The 16,606-nt window shown below is 40.2% G+C and overlaps 1 protein-coding gene across 1 annotated transcript in view; it reads right to left on the bottom strand.

Annotated features, from left to right (window-relative positions):
• The window catches only part of BIRC6 (baculoviral IAP repeat containing 6), a 305,550-nt gene that overhangs the window by 32,564 nt on the left and 256,380 nt on the right, over positions 1 to 16,606 (bottom strand). The window contains exons 69-70 of the mRNA XM_063443109.1: positions 12,912 to 13,129; positions 11,798 to 11,959 (exon numbers count right to left, since the gene is read on the bottom strand). Of these exons, the coding sequence (XP_063299179.1) occupies positions 11,798 to 11,959; positions 12,912 to 13,129 (380 nt within the window). The remainder of the gene's footprint in view (positions 1 to 11,797; positions 11,960 to 12,911; positions 13,130 to 16,606) is intronic.

The following is a 16,606-nucleotide window of genomic DNA, read 5'->3' as shown; positions in this document are numbered from 1 at the left end:
CGTCTATAGCAGCCTGCTAACGTGATCGCGGCTGTTAACCATGAATATATATGTAACAAGAAAACAGTTAAGTCCAGCATTTCACTGTTCAGGTGGTCACAGTCCCGCTCAGGTCAGTCGTGGGAGCTCGAGGGACGAAGGGTGTCACGCTGTCAGGGTTCCATCTGTGTGCCGGTTTTGATGTAGCTTGAGCTATAGCATTAGTCAGAGCGTCCTGAGGGAGTCCCAATGTGGGGAGCAGCGCTGCGGCTTCCCGGAGGTCACGCACTTCGTGTGTGGTATCTCCGTGCAGTACTATCAATTTGCGGGTCTGGTGCCATTTATATTTCAATCCACGGTTCTGCAGAAGTGTTGTGAGTGGTCTGAGCAGCCTTCTCCATGCCAAGGTGCCCCCTGTAAGGTCTGCATAAAAAGATAGTTCCATATTTTCGAATTTGTAGGGAGAGTGATTTCTAGCTGCTGCCAGGACCGCAAATTTGGCTGAACATTGCTGAAATCGTACAATTAGGTCCCGTGGTGCTGGAGCCGAAGCCGGCTTTGGTGCTCGAAAGTAGCCGTCCACGGTGAGTGCTTTCGCCTGCCGTTGGGACAGTAGGGCCACTAGCAGGCGCCTCAGGAGGTGCGGCAGTTCAGCCTGTGGGGTATTCTCCGGGATGCCCCGTATTTTAATATTATTAGCCCGGCGTGCATCCTCTAATGACGAGAATCGTTGTTCGTGTTACTCTGCAGACCTAGAACCTCCTGTTGTAGTGAGGCAAGTTGGTCCGAACAGACAGTGGAGGCAGTCTCCAATGCACCCATGCGGCCTGTCAGACCATGTATTTCGTTGCGGAGTGAGGCAACGTCCGCATGGATGTTCTCCTGGAGGTCCGCAAGAAGTGCCTTCAGTACTTCAGTTGTCACTGGTGAGGCATCTGCCTTTTGGACGGCTGGGGTAGGTCTCGGCATGGGTGTTAAGTCTGCTGTATCGTCTCCTGAGGAGAAGTCATCGGATAAGTCGGAGTAGTGTTCCGGGTAGGCGGCCATCTTGGGCCTAGAGGCCTCGCGTGTCTGTTGCAGCAGATCCGCGATGTTAGGTCCCTGCCTTGGTTTTTCGGGTTTTATTTTCTTACTCTTGCACCCCATCGTGTTGCGTTCACACTCCTGGACCTCGAGGGGATCCCAAAACGGGTGTAATTGCTTGGCAATAGCGATTTTTGGCCCGAAAAAGTGGGAGCTCTATAGTCATGCGACTGTTTAGCTCGGCTGCTTGGCTCCGCCCCTGGATCTAATTTATTTTATCAGCAATCAAAGTTGGACAAAAGGATGTACATACCCGGTTATTTTTGTTGTGTGTTTTTATATATTTAGTGATTTTATTTTATTATTTTCCATGTATTTATTTCCATGTCTTTGTAACTACAGCCTGCGCTAATCATACTTTGCATATCCCTGGCACATTGCTTATGTTATCACCTTTGTCTTGTCCATTATGTTAAATGTTAAAAGTTAGTTTAACCAGCTCAGGCCCATATATCTTTCTTGTTATTTGTTTAATGGTTTTATTTCCCTACATGAATACCTCTGTGTTATCTTTGTAATTTTTAATCTTTCTGTGATGGACCGCCTGGCACCCCGACTGGGTACCTCCATCAATCGCTGCTTCCTAGTACTTGCAAGCACCATAAGCACTGCACTGGAACACCATAACCACCATAAACCCCACAAACCGCAGCAGCTTGGTTGGCGTCTCGCTGTCTTCCACACACCCTGGACCAGGATCCAGCTTCCAGTGGGTAGACCTCTCCTAGTCCAGAGAGCGAAGCAAGAGAGCAAGTGTTGCGATCCAAGGGAGTATAGTGATTACAGCAATCCCTAGAGTGTGAATATAGCTCTCCAATACCCTAAACATGATCCTAGACTTCATGAAGGGTAAAACAAATCTCAGTTTAATGGTAGCCACAACTGGCTTTTTATGACCGTCCCCATACACACCTCATACCACTAACATGAATCCAAATATGACCATACTGTTATTCTTAATAACCCCTTTCTCACTCCAATGTTCACATCACTACTGCCATAAGCACACACCTCAAATTGGAAAACAAATTATACACCATGGCCTGCTCTGTTTCTGTAACTTATCTGCTGAGTGCTGGTGGAGAGTTATAAAAAATAGCCTTCCTACCCCCACCTCACAAAATTATAAAGTATCCCATTCACTAAATAGCCAAACAAAAATGATGTCCAAATTTCTATTCCTTATGTTACTTGCCCTTGCAAATGATGTGGAGTGTAACCGTGGTCCCCCAGCTAATTTTAGTCCTTATGTCCCCACTCAAAAAGGCCTCTCTTTAGTGCACAACATAATCCATAGCTTACTCCCTAAACTGGATGCACTGCAAGCCTGGTATTCCCATTATAAACCAAAAATCATTGTGCTCTCAGAATCATGGTTCATGACTAAAATACCAGACTCCAGCATTGCAATACAGGGTTATTCATGTTTTAGAAATGACAGAGCGCAGAGAGGAGGCATTGGTATCTATGTTGGCAAGTCCATAAAATTGACTCCTTTAAAAAACTATAAATTTGAGATCCCTTTCACTAAAATCATCATTGTTGCTGGAATCTACCGCTCACCTAGCTCTCCTGTGCACTCCCTTTCTGACATAGGCCAACTACTTTCTGACAAGTGAAACTGTAGCTCAAAACAAAAAAGTGAACTGTTGGTTTTTGGAGATATTGATTGGCTGAATCCTAAAAATAATAAATCATGTAGGCTGTCTAAGACTTTGCAGCTAACACAATTAATTTCCTCCCCAACTCGCATTAATATTAAAAGCCAGAACCATACTTTGATCGATTATTTTTGATTCTCTCCAGTTGTCCTGACAGAATCCAGGAGGCGGGTGTTCTCCCCAACAGTTTTAGTGACCACTGTCTAGTGTACTGCATATGCAAAATAAAGGCCACTAAATCCCCTCCCAAAATGATAATCGCCAGGTCTTTTAAAAAAAAAAAAAAAAAAAAAAAGTAATCTTAGATCTTTTTTAAATGATCCCAAGAACATACCATGGCACAGATTAGGTCTAATACCAGATCTAGACTGCAATTTTTTTCAGTCCGAGCTCTTGCTTGTTTGGAATTTGCATGCCCTTCTGCGTAAAGTGCGACTAAAAGGGACACACCTGACCTCATTCAAATGTACCAGTTTAGAGATTCACAGTGGTCAAAGTTCAATCGTACTGGCTCCATGAACGATCACTGTACCTACAGACAATGGAGAAATGCATGCACAAAACAAACAAAAATGGCAAAGGCACAAGATTTCAGTGAAAATTTGAACAACCTATCAAACCCAAGAAACTTCTGGAAAACCATACAAACCCCCACAATCCACTCCCAGCCCTCCACTGTCAAAATGGACAACCAAACACTACAACAGTCCCTAGATGTAGCAAATGCCTTTAACCCCTTAAGGACACATGACATGTGTGACATGTCATGATTCCCTTTTATTCCAGAAGTTTGGTTAAGGGGTTAATAATCATTTTGTTGGATGTGCTACCACCCTGGTTGCCAAGATAACAAATTACACTTATTTTCAGACCGCAAATAAATATCAGGCCCTGCCAAATCTTCAAAATCGTCATTTAGAGAAATTCAATTTTAGACCTGTGCCTGTTAGTGTCGTTAATAAACATCTTAATTTAAAAATAAAAAACCAGTGTGGACCAGATCAAATCCCATCCTCAGTGCGCCAGCAATTGCTAAACCTGTCACTACCCTTATCAATGAATCCCTGGTGTCAGAATACATACCGAAACTTTGGAAGACTGCCATATCTATAAAAGTGGGGACAATACTTTGGTATCTATCCGACCGATATCATTGCTCCCTGTACTGTCAAAAATCTTGGAAAAATGCATCCACATGCAACTATGTGATTATCAACGATCAAATTATATGACCTCTGATCAATCAGGCTTTCGTCCAAATCACTCAATTTCGACTGCCCTCCTAAAAGTTTCCAATGAAATCCAAATTGGCATGGAAAAAAAATACTTAACTGGAGCTATTTTCCTTGATTTTGCTAAGGCCTTTGACACAGTAGACCATGGCATTCTTTTGCAGAAACGTGAAAATGCAGGCGTTGGTGATAGTCCGCTAACCTGGTTTTGATCATATGTTTCAGACCGATTGCAATATGTGGCCATTTCTGATAGCGCTTCTCTCCCACTTCCAGTGTGGTGTTCCCCAAGGCTCCATACTCTGCCCCCTGCTATTCACATTATTTATAAATGATCTGCCTAACGCCTGCAAATCCTCAACTGTACACATGTATGCAGACAACACTAATCTACGCTAGTAAACGCAAGCTACCGCAGCTTGAGGCTGTGTTTCAAAACCAAGTCACAGAGGTAGAAAAGTGGATAGCAGATAACAAACCCTTCCTAAACACTGACAAAACCATAACAATGATCTTTGGAACTGTATCTAAATTACATAAACTACAAAATCAACAATTGTACATCAGAACAAATTCAAATAGCACACTGACAGCAGTCTGCGCTTTTAAATATCTAGGTATGTTGCTGGACCCCAATCTATCTTTTGGCCTTCACAGTGAAAAAATCCCTTCAAAACTTTACCCAAAACTAAGTGTCCTATACAGAAACAAACCATGCCTAAACCCTACAGTAAGTAAACAGATAGTGCAACAAATGCCGGTCATTGATTATGGGAATGTAGTGTATGCACCCGCACCGCAAACACCTTAATAAACTGAATATGTTATATAATTAGTTCTTCTGCGTTGTACTTGAATGTGATTACTTTACCCACCAGTGTGACATGTTAAAAGAGCTAAATTGGCTGTCGCTAGAATCCCGAAGCACTCATCTTTCCGGCCTTGTGCATAAGAGCATTTCTGGGAAGCTCCCATCCTACCTGAGTAGAAGCTCTCCCCGGCTGTTCCCCCCTCCTATAACCTTCGATCCAGTACTAGAACGATATTTAGCATACCGCAATACAAAAATAAAGTGTCTCAATCCTCCTTCTCCTACAGAGCACCGCAATTATGGAATAACCTCAAGGACACAGGCAAATCTTCATTCAATCTAAAATATTTTAAGAGATCTATGGCAATATACTTCAGCACAGAGTGCACCTGTCATGGTTGAATATATGACCACGTAAAACGAAAAATAAAGTGCGCTGTGCCTTTAAGACTATAATCAATCTTAATACTTTAAGATTAATACCATATACTAGTGTAAATCATTTGGAAATACTAGTGCAAAAATGTATAACCAAAGTGACAGTGCACTTGTGAAAAACACTTTTCTTGTGTAATTTGCAAATAATAGCAAAAGATTCCTTTCTTACTCACTTAGGAGTAACCCACTTGTATCAATTGTATCAATGTTCCAATTTAAATCTCAAAGAGAAAAACGAATTAATCTGGTATTTTACTTGGTCATATGTGAGTGGAACTTTTTCACAATATATAGTACTGCTTATTTCTGATTATTAATATTGTAATATTTGTTTTTGCGTCACACTATTACTTGTTTTTTGTGTACATGGTTGAATATATGTATTACATTTATATATGTGTGTATACACAGTATTGTATTTTTGTAATATTGTATCAATGCAATGTGTTGTGGACAAAGACTCAGGACATACTTGAAAACGAGAGAAATCTCAATGTATCCATCCTGGTAAAATATTTTATAAATAAATAAATTAAATTAAAAAAAAAAAAAAAACCACACACAGACGATTGTTTCCATTTGCAATCATCCACTATGGATTTTTACAGATACAAAGCTGAGTAGAGTTTACAGGAAAAAAAAAAATAAAAAAAAAACCTGGTACACTTAAATGCAACATCAGCAAAAAGCCAAGAGAGGTAGGTCATTTAACCAATACACCAGGTCCACATTTAATTCATTGGTAAATGCCTAAAGTAATTCTGAGATGGAGTATGTTGTGCGTCGTTGAAATTCCCTATAGCTTGCAGCTGAGGCATTGTTAAATAAAACAGAACAAAGCAGGCAAAGGAGTTAACATTAAAACTGAAGAATCAGCAATCAGCCTGCAGGTGCTATATTTGGATGGCAGAATCTTGTTAAACGTGGGAAAGTCAGAGAGGTGTTTGCACATCATTAGAGTAGCAGGTGTACATAGGGGTGCATGGTGAGGACGAACAACCTCCTCTAACACACTGGAATAGGAAACTTCATTATTAAAACACAAAGACATCCATCCCAGATGCCTCGATGCAATGACCCAAACGAAACATGTCAAATGGTGTCACAGTTTTATTATCTAATAATAGAGCCTGCACTGCTGCTCCTCTGTATCAACTATCAAGGACCATTGATCTATATGCCAAAACTGTGAATTGTGCTACATTACTTAAAAGAGAAATTTCAATGCTGGATTGTATCCGAACACAATATTGCATGTTCTAATGAACCAGGTTAGATACATGTTTATCTCTGCCACTAATATCTTACATTGTATTGTCCTCTAGTTATGTTACTGCATCTATTGCTCTTCTCTTAACATCCCACAGGGCATTCTCAAAACTAGTTCATTTGGACAAATATTTAGACCCACTAATCTCATAATTGTAATATAGCAAAGTCTATCCTTGGCTCTGAGGAAAGAACTGGTTTGACTATCTGTTCACATTATAAGATGGAATGTAGTCACCAGGGTAAACCATTTTATCCTTTATTATTTTATAATTTATATAGCGCCAACAAATTCCATAGCGCTGTACAATCATCTAAATGACTTGGCACAATCAGCAGAAAACTAGTATTTGTAGCAGCATGATCATTTAATATTGAGATTTGATATAGGGTGCCAAGATTGGAGGGGACATTTGTTGATAGAGAACGTGACAGACAGTTTGAACGACTAAAGTAATAGTTTTTAGACACACTAGTTTGTGATCATTGTAAACGCACAGTTCTTAGGGTAGTGAGGATATAATTATGTACTTGTATTCTTGAACTCTTTTCTGTATATCTTGTGAACATTTAAATAAAGTTTTAAAAACAAAACAAAACTGGAAACTGCCTCAAAAATTGGTTTTGTCCCCCTCCCTCCTCCCCCCAACCAGATATACAGCAAGATATGTCAACTGTGGATTCTTTTCCTTTATCCTATATTATAGTGAAAGTATGTCCTTGCTCATTTATATGTGCTTTTTAATTTTTTATTTAGAGGTTATATCAACAGCATATGACACCACTTTCTTGGGTTGACCATGTAGTCCCATGCATAATGTTTAGTGCATAACCCAATGCTATAAACTGTGAGCAACGTATTGAATACGAATTAATATGACTATTATGATCTTGCTGATGGATCAAGAACTGAAATTCCTTTCGACATTAAAATTACCTTGAGACTGACTTTTCATATACCAGATGTGGATGCAAGAAAGTGAGTGTGGAAGAAGACAATAGACAAATCTTGGGCCTAGCTTTTTATAATAATGAAAGGAGGAAGAAAAACTAAACAAAAACCCCCCACAAAAAAATCCCAAAATTGGAGTGGTTTTGCTGTACAAATCATGCGCCTGAAAACCGAAACCATGCGCCTGAAAACCGAAACCAGAAACATACAATAAACTTGCTCAGAGGTGTAGGGAGGTGACTGCCAGAGATATCGCTGTCATATTCAGCGTGAGGGGTCCGCCCTGTCCCAAATATCCCACCCAAAGAAAACCAAAAAACATCCCCACCCTGTACCATGGAAGGTGTCCCCCAGAGTAATAGAGGAAAGCTTGCGGGTAATGACGAAGACACTTCCAGACTGCCGATGCGCAAGAAAGGCCCAAACCGAGAGTGTGCCGTGTATAACCCCCAGGTACCCGCCACCCAACATAAGAATGCAAACAGTGACTCCTTTAAGTGAAGGCCCAAAGAACAAGTGCTGCCAATATTTAATAAGGAACAAAAAAAAAAAACATAGTAGGCTTCCCCGGGATAGCAAAGGAGGGCGTGCAAACAGAGTCCAAGGCACCATCAGGATGCAGAAATGGCCTAATCAGAGGGTAAGTGATGAATAGCCCCAAACAACAGCCACCCAAAAAATTAATGCAGGCAGTGTCCCCTGAGGCGTATGTTCCCCAGCCAAAAGTTGCCAAATGTCAGCACAAGAGAAAAAAAAAAACACTGCCACGACGCCTGGGAGCTCTCTGTGGCCGAGGCCTCTGCTCCAAGGGCCCCAGCACCCAGTTGACGACATCAGTGGGAGGTAATCCCATTTCTTCCAGGAATTTAGGAACCTCTTCTGGCCATCGCATGGAGGCCCAGCCATGCTGATGTTGATGTTGATGTTGTGCCAAAAATGAGAACGGGAAGCCCCACATGTAGCGCTGCCGCAAGGCTGTAGTCACGGGCCTCAGCGTACACCGCGCTTCAAGTGTAAGAGGAAAGAGGTCTTTGTACAGGAAGACCTGGGCTCCGCGGTACTACCATGTAGGTCTATCACAGGCCTCCCTCATTATGGCATCCTTGACCAGAAAGGAGTGCATGCAGCAGAGATCCCAGGGTAAGTTATCATCCGAGCGCATAACCTTATGGGCCCTATCAAATTCAAACGGTGCTGGCGCAGTTGTCGGTAGGAGCACCATGAACAGACCAGATAGCACACATTTCCCTCCCCGTCCACTTCAGGTACCTCCCTTACCCTCATGTTATATCACCAGCCTCTGTTGTCCAAGTCCTCCAGATGGCGTCTCATGGCAACCAGCATCCCACCCTGGCAGGCCACCGCCGGGTCAGAGGCCGCGATAAGAGCAGACTGGGCCTCAGCCGAGCACTCCAGTGCAGTGTTCTTTCAGTCTGCAGGCCTGCCACCTCCGCCTGCACCGCTTCTTGAATTGTGGAGGTGAGGTGCTGCAAGACGGCCTTAGTGGCCATAGCGGCAGCCATGGTCCTCAATTCTTACCCAATCCTGTCGAGCGCAGTGAGGTCCGGCCCGCTGGGGAGGCTGGTGAGGTCGGAGCCATCTTGGGACTCTCCCCCACCACATGCGCCGGACAGCGTGTGAAGAAATCCATCCATGGGTCCAGTGCAAGACACCTTGGGGTCTGTGAAGGCTCCATGCGACTGTTACGTCCCATTTTTAGCTCTGTGGCTATGGTATTAGCGCTTTACAGGGGACAGTTGGAGCGGAGCTCGCAAGTTAAGCGGCCATCTTGGTCAGAGCCCATACCACGCTCCCGCTATTTAGGAGTTTAACCATTTTTCTATCGGCCCTAGCCACACCTTCCCTGGCTGTGATCCACACAGCCTGCATGAAAACAAAATGTTTTCATTTTCAACCAGACTTTCACTTGCTTTAGAAGTTTGTATCTCCTGCTCTGTAAATTGAACACAGAGGAGGGCCATGTAGGGTCTAAGAGGTTATTAACACAGCAGGAGATAAGAATTCTAGATTAAACAGACTGTGCAATAAAGGAACCTTGAATACACAAGTTATTTTTCAGGAAGGTTGTGCAAGTCACATGTAGGGAGGTGACTGCTTCATTAAGCAAAAGTTGTTTTCGTGCCTATAGTTTCCCTTTAGAGGGACATTAAGGGCATTATGACTTCTTCATCTCATTGAAGTGGTTATAGAGCCTGGAATCCACTCACGCTATCCTTCCATTCAGAGTTAAACTGGTTTAATGCTAAACAATAAAATCAGATGCCCATGCCCTCTTTGTTGCTTTGGTTAATGAAGCATTAGCCAGAACAGTAATCGGCGGTTGTGATTGGCTGAGTATCAGCTGACCACTCTCAGCCTATCACAGCGCCCATTGCGGGTATGAATTGGTAAATATAGAGGTGTGTAATTGCTGCCTTAGCCATACCTCCTGTGGGAGCAGGACAGTGGGCAGCTTGGGAATCTTATTTAGTGTTAAACTGCTCAAAAATGGTTTAATAGTGAATGAAGATCCAGTGTCCAGGTATGGTGATTAATTCAGTAAAGTTAAATGGTTATAGTGCCTACAGTGTCTCTAATTGTAAAACAGGCAAAAAGAGCGAGTAAAAGATTTTGTCAAGTTATTGAGTCCATTAGAGTTTAAATTGCCCATGCCAGAATAGTGTTCCAGTAGAGATTGTAGCCGTATTAGTCCAGTGATAAAGATGTAAAAAACAGATAAAACTCGTATCTTGTAATACCTTTATTGAACTAACAGAATTTTTTTAATGATGGAAGATTCTCCTGAAAGCTTGTCAAAATTATTTTAGTCCAATAAAAAAGTTATTACAAGTTACGAGCGAGAGTGAGAGCGAGCTCTCCATCCAAGACAAAAATAATAATTGCAATCATTTTTAAAAATCATTTGTGTTTTCTTTATATTTCTTCATGGTTATTAGAACATTCTTGGCTTTCTACTCTTTCTCCATCCAGCAAAGTAAAGAGATTCTGGCAATTTATCACACTTTACTAGCAAGTTTAATATTTGGCAAGGTGAGTGTGACAACGAGCTCCTGGAGGAGCCTGGTTGCCAGCCTCCTGCCCACCGACTATGGGCCAGGTCAGCGACTGTAAAGACCCATATTTTATTCCCCCTGGTTCGGCACTTTCCATTAGTATGCATAGAACCGAACGCTAGCTCCCTGGCAAATTCCCCATTCGGCTCCAGGAGGGAGCGGTTCCAGGAGTAGAGCTCCTAGGACTGAGTGTCATCCAGTGTCTGGGGTTACTAGAGCGAAGTTCCCCATTCGCTCTCTGAGGGAGCAGTTCCAAGGCCCCAGTCAAGTCAAGGCAACTGTGGGCAGAAGTGCTGTGGTTTGTCCCCTGTTCCAGACTTTGGAATCAATCCTTGGTGGAGGTACCTAGCCAGGGGTACAGGGAGCACTGTTACAGTGAGTATTCTGTAGATTTTGGTAAATAGACATTTACCTCTCTCTGGATTTTCTTCCTCCGTATTTTAGCTACAGGCTGTTATCCAGACAAGCGTAAATTTTTAAATCTTTTCTGTGATAAAAATTTGAATGTATTATACTATTATGTAATTATTTACAGAGCAATGGAAGGTAAACCATTTTTTTTTTAAACCTTAAAAAACACTTACAGTAAAAGATCAAGATAAGGTTGTCACAAATGTTAAATACAATAGGTTAGTTGCAAGAACAAATTTGTCACTGCACTGTCTGCACATTGACATTTAGAGCCATCATGTATGCCCCTCCAGGCGTCAAGCATGGTTGGGTGAACACATCAATATATGCAGTCCACTACTGGCACTTATGCATTATTATAATATGTTAAATAGCACTACCGGATGTTCGGCACAAATCAAACCTTACTTCTCTAAAGTCAGAAGTGGAGGGCTTTTAAAGTGGTGGTGGGAGGGCTGATTACTGTGCTGTAATAGTATAGCATCTATGCTTAAATCAGGATTAAGCACCACGCCACAGTCACAAGAAGTTTTCCACAAACTTTACTGACTTAAATGTTCCTCCAATGTCATGCACACTCCTCTATTTGAAGCCAACAAAACATTTAGGTTGTGGGGGTGCAGGGGGTATAGGAAATTCTGAAATAATGTCCAAGGAATGCCAGAATGCAAGTCAGAAGGGACTAAATGTAATTTCACAGGTAATGTTTCCAACACCTTGTATGCCCTGAAGAAGAAAGGCTACTGTAGGGGAGTAAAAGTACCTGATATGAGATTTGTGTAACCAATAAACTGCACACAGAGTCATTTATAAACAACATACACATTCTTAACATCTGTTTTTATAATGTTGGCAATAAGTAAAGTAGAAAGATGAGAAACAGATACCTTTCCATCATTGTAAAGATTTGGATTGAAGCGAACACTATGGCCACCAGTTGTCTCCAGATTCACAAGTGGAGGAGAATTAGGATAATCTTGTGGGAAATATACATCAAATTCAAAGCAGCCATTTGCATAAGGTGTGTCTGCAGGACCAGTTATTAAAACCTACAAAGTAAAAAAACAAACAAAAAACAAACATTAACTGGGGTGCTTTGTGCATGAGGAACACTGCTAATGTATTACAACTTTTATTAAACAAATCCATCTGTCCACAACCATCAACTACCTATCCCAAATTCGAATCACAATGCAAACTGCACAAAAAGGTTCTAATGGGAGGTATAATGCCAAGTAATTTTTTTAGCTAAAAAAAAAAAGCTGTTACCTTTCCTCCAGCTCCCTTCAGTTCCTCTGTGTAAATCTCGCGGTCTGCGTGCTGTGCGGAGCGTTGCCACGGTAACCTGTGGCAACGTTCTGACGGCTGCGGGACTCGCAAGATTTACACAGGGGAACTGAAGGGAGTTGCAGGAAAGGTAAGGAACAGCTTACGTTTTCTGTTTAAAGGGATACTGCACAAGTATTGGGATTCCAAAGTAGGAAAACGTTTTAAAGGTATATTCCTTTATACATTGTGTCCTAGAGTATTATCATACAAAGTTTCCATTCATTATTCTTTAGCGCTTCACCGATATACTCTTGTTTTTCGGGTATTTATGCTAAAAGATAAATCATGGTGTTATAGCAGCTTATTTACCTAGTATTATATAAAATCTAAACTAAAGAGTAGTGCTGGTACATTATTGTTTATATTTGTACCTATTCCAAATTATTTAGAAGAAGAAATGTCATCAGAAAATGTCTTTAACATTAGGCTTTTTTAGAATAACATTTGCCAATACACAAGATTCCATAAACCCCCCCAAAAACTAAATTGAAGCGTAACTGGACTTTGTAACATTGAAGTGCTTTAGTGTATCCACCTACACTGATCACAAACACGTGTTTAAGTTTTATATAACTTTAATATGAAAAGAAACCTGCTCATTCAACTCAATGATCTTCCAAAACATAAATTACAAATGTAGCAATACATTTAATCAGAAAATATATTTATTACCTTCATAATGTCCAATCTTTCCTCATCACAGCGGACAAAGACACTAGATGAAGACGAGAGTGGTAGTGACGTTGAAAGCGTCACTGCTTCCTGTGCAAGGCGGCGAGCTCTAGCAGCGCTATTAGCATCACTTGCATTTTTCACCTGAGACATGTAGTGGTAATTAACTTTAAATACCAGCTTCCCATCGTCATCTTCAGAAACCATCTCAAAAGTATCTAGAATACAAAAATAAGTAACACTTTAGGATAAATCCACATTACTTTAGTTAAATTTAGAAAAAAATCTAATTAGAACAAGTGATTAGCAAGCCGAGAAAATTATTGCCTTCCAAGAATGCACATATGTGACAAAGGCTCACAGGGGAAAACACCCCCTATGATTTATACTTTCTTCCCATGCACATCTTTATTTCCATGTAATCGGTCTTGGGCACGACTAGCCAAAAAGGAAGACCTCAGCTGCTGCAGAGCTTAAACAGACATTATACTTTGTCAGGTTTAAGGCTTATAGATCTGCAATAGCAGGAGATTTACCTTTGGCCATTCGTCGTCCTAGGAAGTCTGATAAGTTTAGATTTCTAATTCATGGAAAAAGTTTTTTTTTTTTTTTGGAAGATGTAAGGATTGATTGTCAGGTTGTATTTCCCGCTTGTTACTTTAAAGTTCTATTTAAGCAAGCTGTTTCTAAGGTAACCTACAGAAATGTGGGAGAAAATAAAAAATGGCATTGCTAGCAAGCTTATTGGTACATATTGCATGGAATTCTGGGAGTACTGCACTAAAATAATATTTTAGAGCTACTGTGCATAGGGCAGATTTTAAGAGGTTCTACATCAGTATATTTAAAAAGTATGCAATGGAAATGTTGCACTTTTTTTTTCTTGCCATATGAATAACTTTTTTTTTTCAACCTGGCTATAGGAATTTGTGAAGAGCTGCTAAAAAAATATTTATTTTTTTTAAATCCAACTTTACAGCTAAACACTAGGTCTGAACAATACAATTATCAATTATTTAAGTAAATGCATATACGTTTAGCATTAAAAGGCACACAGTAAAGTTATTGCTCATATTATAGTGGTGTGTTGAGTTGACAAAATGTAGGCTACAAACACTTTCTCCCAAAGCAGTTTATGCAAAACTTTAAACGAGTCAGAGGCTTGGCACCCTTAACAGATTTACATGTGTTTAATACCGTGTTGGATACTCCAGAGAAGGAGCTGCAAACAGAAGTTCAAACACCTCAGATATCTCAGAGGCTATTCAAGTTAAACCTAGGAATTAAAATGCCTGGAGAAAAGGAACTAAGTTTCAATTCATTATAACCTCTCTCAACAAACATGGCAGAGGAAAATAAAATAGGCTGGAAAAACATATCTAATTTACAATGTATATGCAGTGGCATTCAAACCAAATTATGCAATACTTGCTTATAACAAAAAGAGTGCAGGGCAAAAAGGTACAATAAATAAAGTTGAACTCAAATGGTAGTATCAGCAGACAAACTAATTTGCCTAGCTTTAGCACTTAAGGTTTGTGTTTGACCCGTCTTTCTTTCTAGGATTAAGTTTTTTTTCTTGCTATAGAACATTATTGTTTAAGACAGTTACTAGAATAATGTAAAAAAAAAAAAAAAGAATTGAATTAGTCATCCTTTAAAGAACCTACACGTCTTCTAAAGAAGTAAAAAAGTATACTTTTGCCAGGTAGCCTTTTTTTTTGGCTTACATAGAATGTCTCATTTTTAATTTAGACTTTCATGCTCACTCAGTATTGTCATTGTGAGACTGGAGCCAGATGTACAAATTCCCATTTGGGCAGTGATTTTTCTTATTCCTCCAGCAGTGAAATAAATACACCCTTAATTAGACATCATTGGTGGTGGAGAGTCTGGGAATTCTTCAAAATTACCTAATTCTTTAATGCTTTAACCTAAAACATGATTTCATCATCATCATCTAGGAGGGTGGCAATTAAAAAAATAAAAATAAAAGTTTTATGTTTTTGTAAATTCATTGTTGGGGGAAAAAGTATGTAAAGTTCTACTAGATCTGGTCATACTAGTTACTGACCACTTCTGGTGCAGACTTTGAGACTTGAGAAACGAGAACCTGTGAGCCTGGATGGGCGAGGCTGGGTGGCATTAGGCCTATTAACAAACCCCCTCTTTTCTTTCTATCACTTCTTATCTCCCCTACTGTCCTTCTTTTACCTCCTCCAACAACTTACAAAATCTACTAGAGGAGAAGAAGAACTACTCGAGTGAGAGGGACACATGCCCCAGCAGATGTGACTACCCTGAATAGAACAGACACTGGGGGAATCAACAGGGTCCTAACGCTAAGAGGTCAGCAGTCACAAATCGGGAGTTCTCCACTGACTCCCAACATAGAGACCATGAAAAGTTGGCCTGGTAGTGGGCCTTAAATCTGAATGTTGAAAGTCCTGCAAGGTGTGCTCTGAATTTAAGGCAGAGGGAGGGGGAGGGCTGGGATTGGATTTACATCGTTATTTTTCTATGTGTCACTTTCCCATTCCTGGATACAGGACCTCAGAGTCCTCTGCCATGTTATCTTAGGTTATTGTTGTTGATAGTGAGACCTGTGTGTCTCACATTTTCTCTCTTTGTTTTTCTCTAAGATACACATGGAGAGCTTAAACGAGTCCTATAATCCCATGTTCTTGAAAAGAAAAGAAAAAACATTTAAAGGGAAAAAAAAAAGTATGTAAATGTCACATTTAGTAGCTGTGAATCCTTTTTCGGCATTGATGATTTAAACCAGAGCCATCTAGCTCATGTTGATAAGTTAAGTACTTCAACATTAAGATATATTGGCCTGATTGTCTTCTAAAAATTGCTTCAAGTTAAAGATTTCTGGCATGCTTTGAGAAGATCACTTATGATCATGCAATAACTTTTTAAACACATACAAAGAGCACTCCAAGCACCATAACCACTAAAGTGTGCTATAGCTGGAATTCTCCTGTAGGATTAGAAGGTACAACTCAGAATTGATTCTTGCTGTCCTAATGTTATGATATTGCATTGTGGCCCCAGGAATAATACTCGAAACAATCTAAACTTAATATTACACTTTTTTTCTTATTTGTCCAACGAATGTTTTTGAAAAAGCTCAGCATTTTCCATGAAAAATGCAAGAACATGCTTGCTTGGATTATGAGCATTTAACAAATTTACACCATCATGAACCATGAACACAGAATCATCGCCAACAGTGGAGCATTCAAGAAGTGTCTGCATATTCTTAACAAGTATTCTGCCTTTTTGTAGCCAGAGTTCTCATACATATTTTTATGATGGTTTGAGATTGTTAATCACTTTGTCTCTATTTTCCCTTATTTTTAGATTTTTTTTTTTAGTTCTACAAAAGATAACATTAAGTGACTGCATTTTTATTATGTGCAGTGTGATCTTTGCAAAGGGCACAGTAAAAAAAAAAAGTTACATTTTAGTTGCCAAACTTGGAGTGGTCAGGTATTGAGATCTGGCATAAGGAAGAAATTGTAATACATATAAACGCAAATGGCAATGGGGGGAGAATAATCATTGATAGACAAGAGGCATAAGGAAAGGAAAAAATATAGGAAAAATTGCAGTGTTGCTTTAAATGTTTTCCATTTATAAAGAGTTCATCTGAAAAAAGACACTCTTACCAAAGCGGATATTAGGGT

This window comes from Pelobates fuscus, chromosome 2 (genome assembly GCF_036172605.1).
Source record: "Pelobates fuscus isolate aPelFus1 chromosome 2, aPelFus1.pri, whole genome shotgun sequence".
Taxonomy (NCBI): domain Eukaryota; kingdom Metazoa; phylum Chordata; class Amphibia; order Anura; family Pelobatidae; genus Pelobates; species Pelobates fuscus.
Note: the sequence above shows the minus strand (reverse complement) of the source record. Positions and strands in the feature narration are given on the sequence as shown.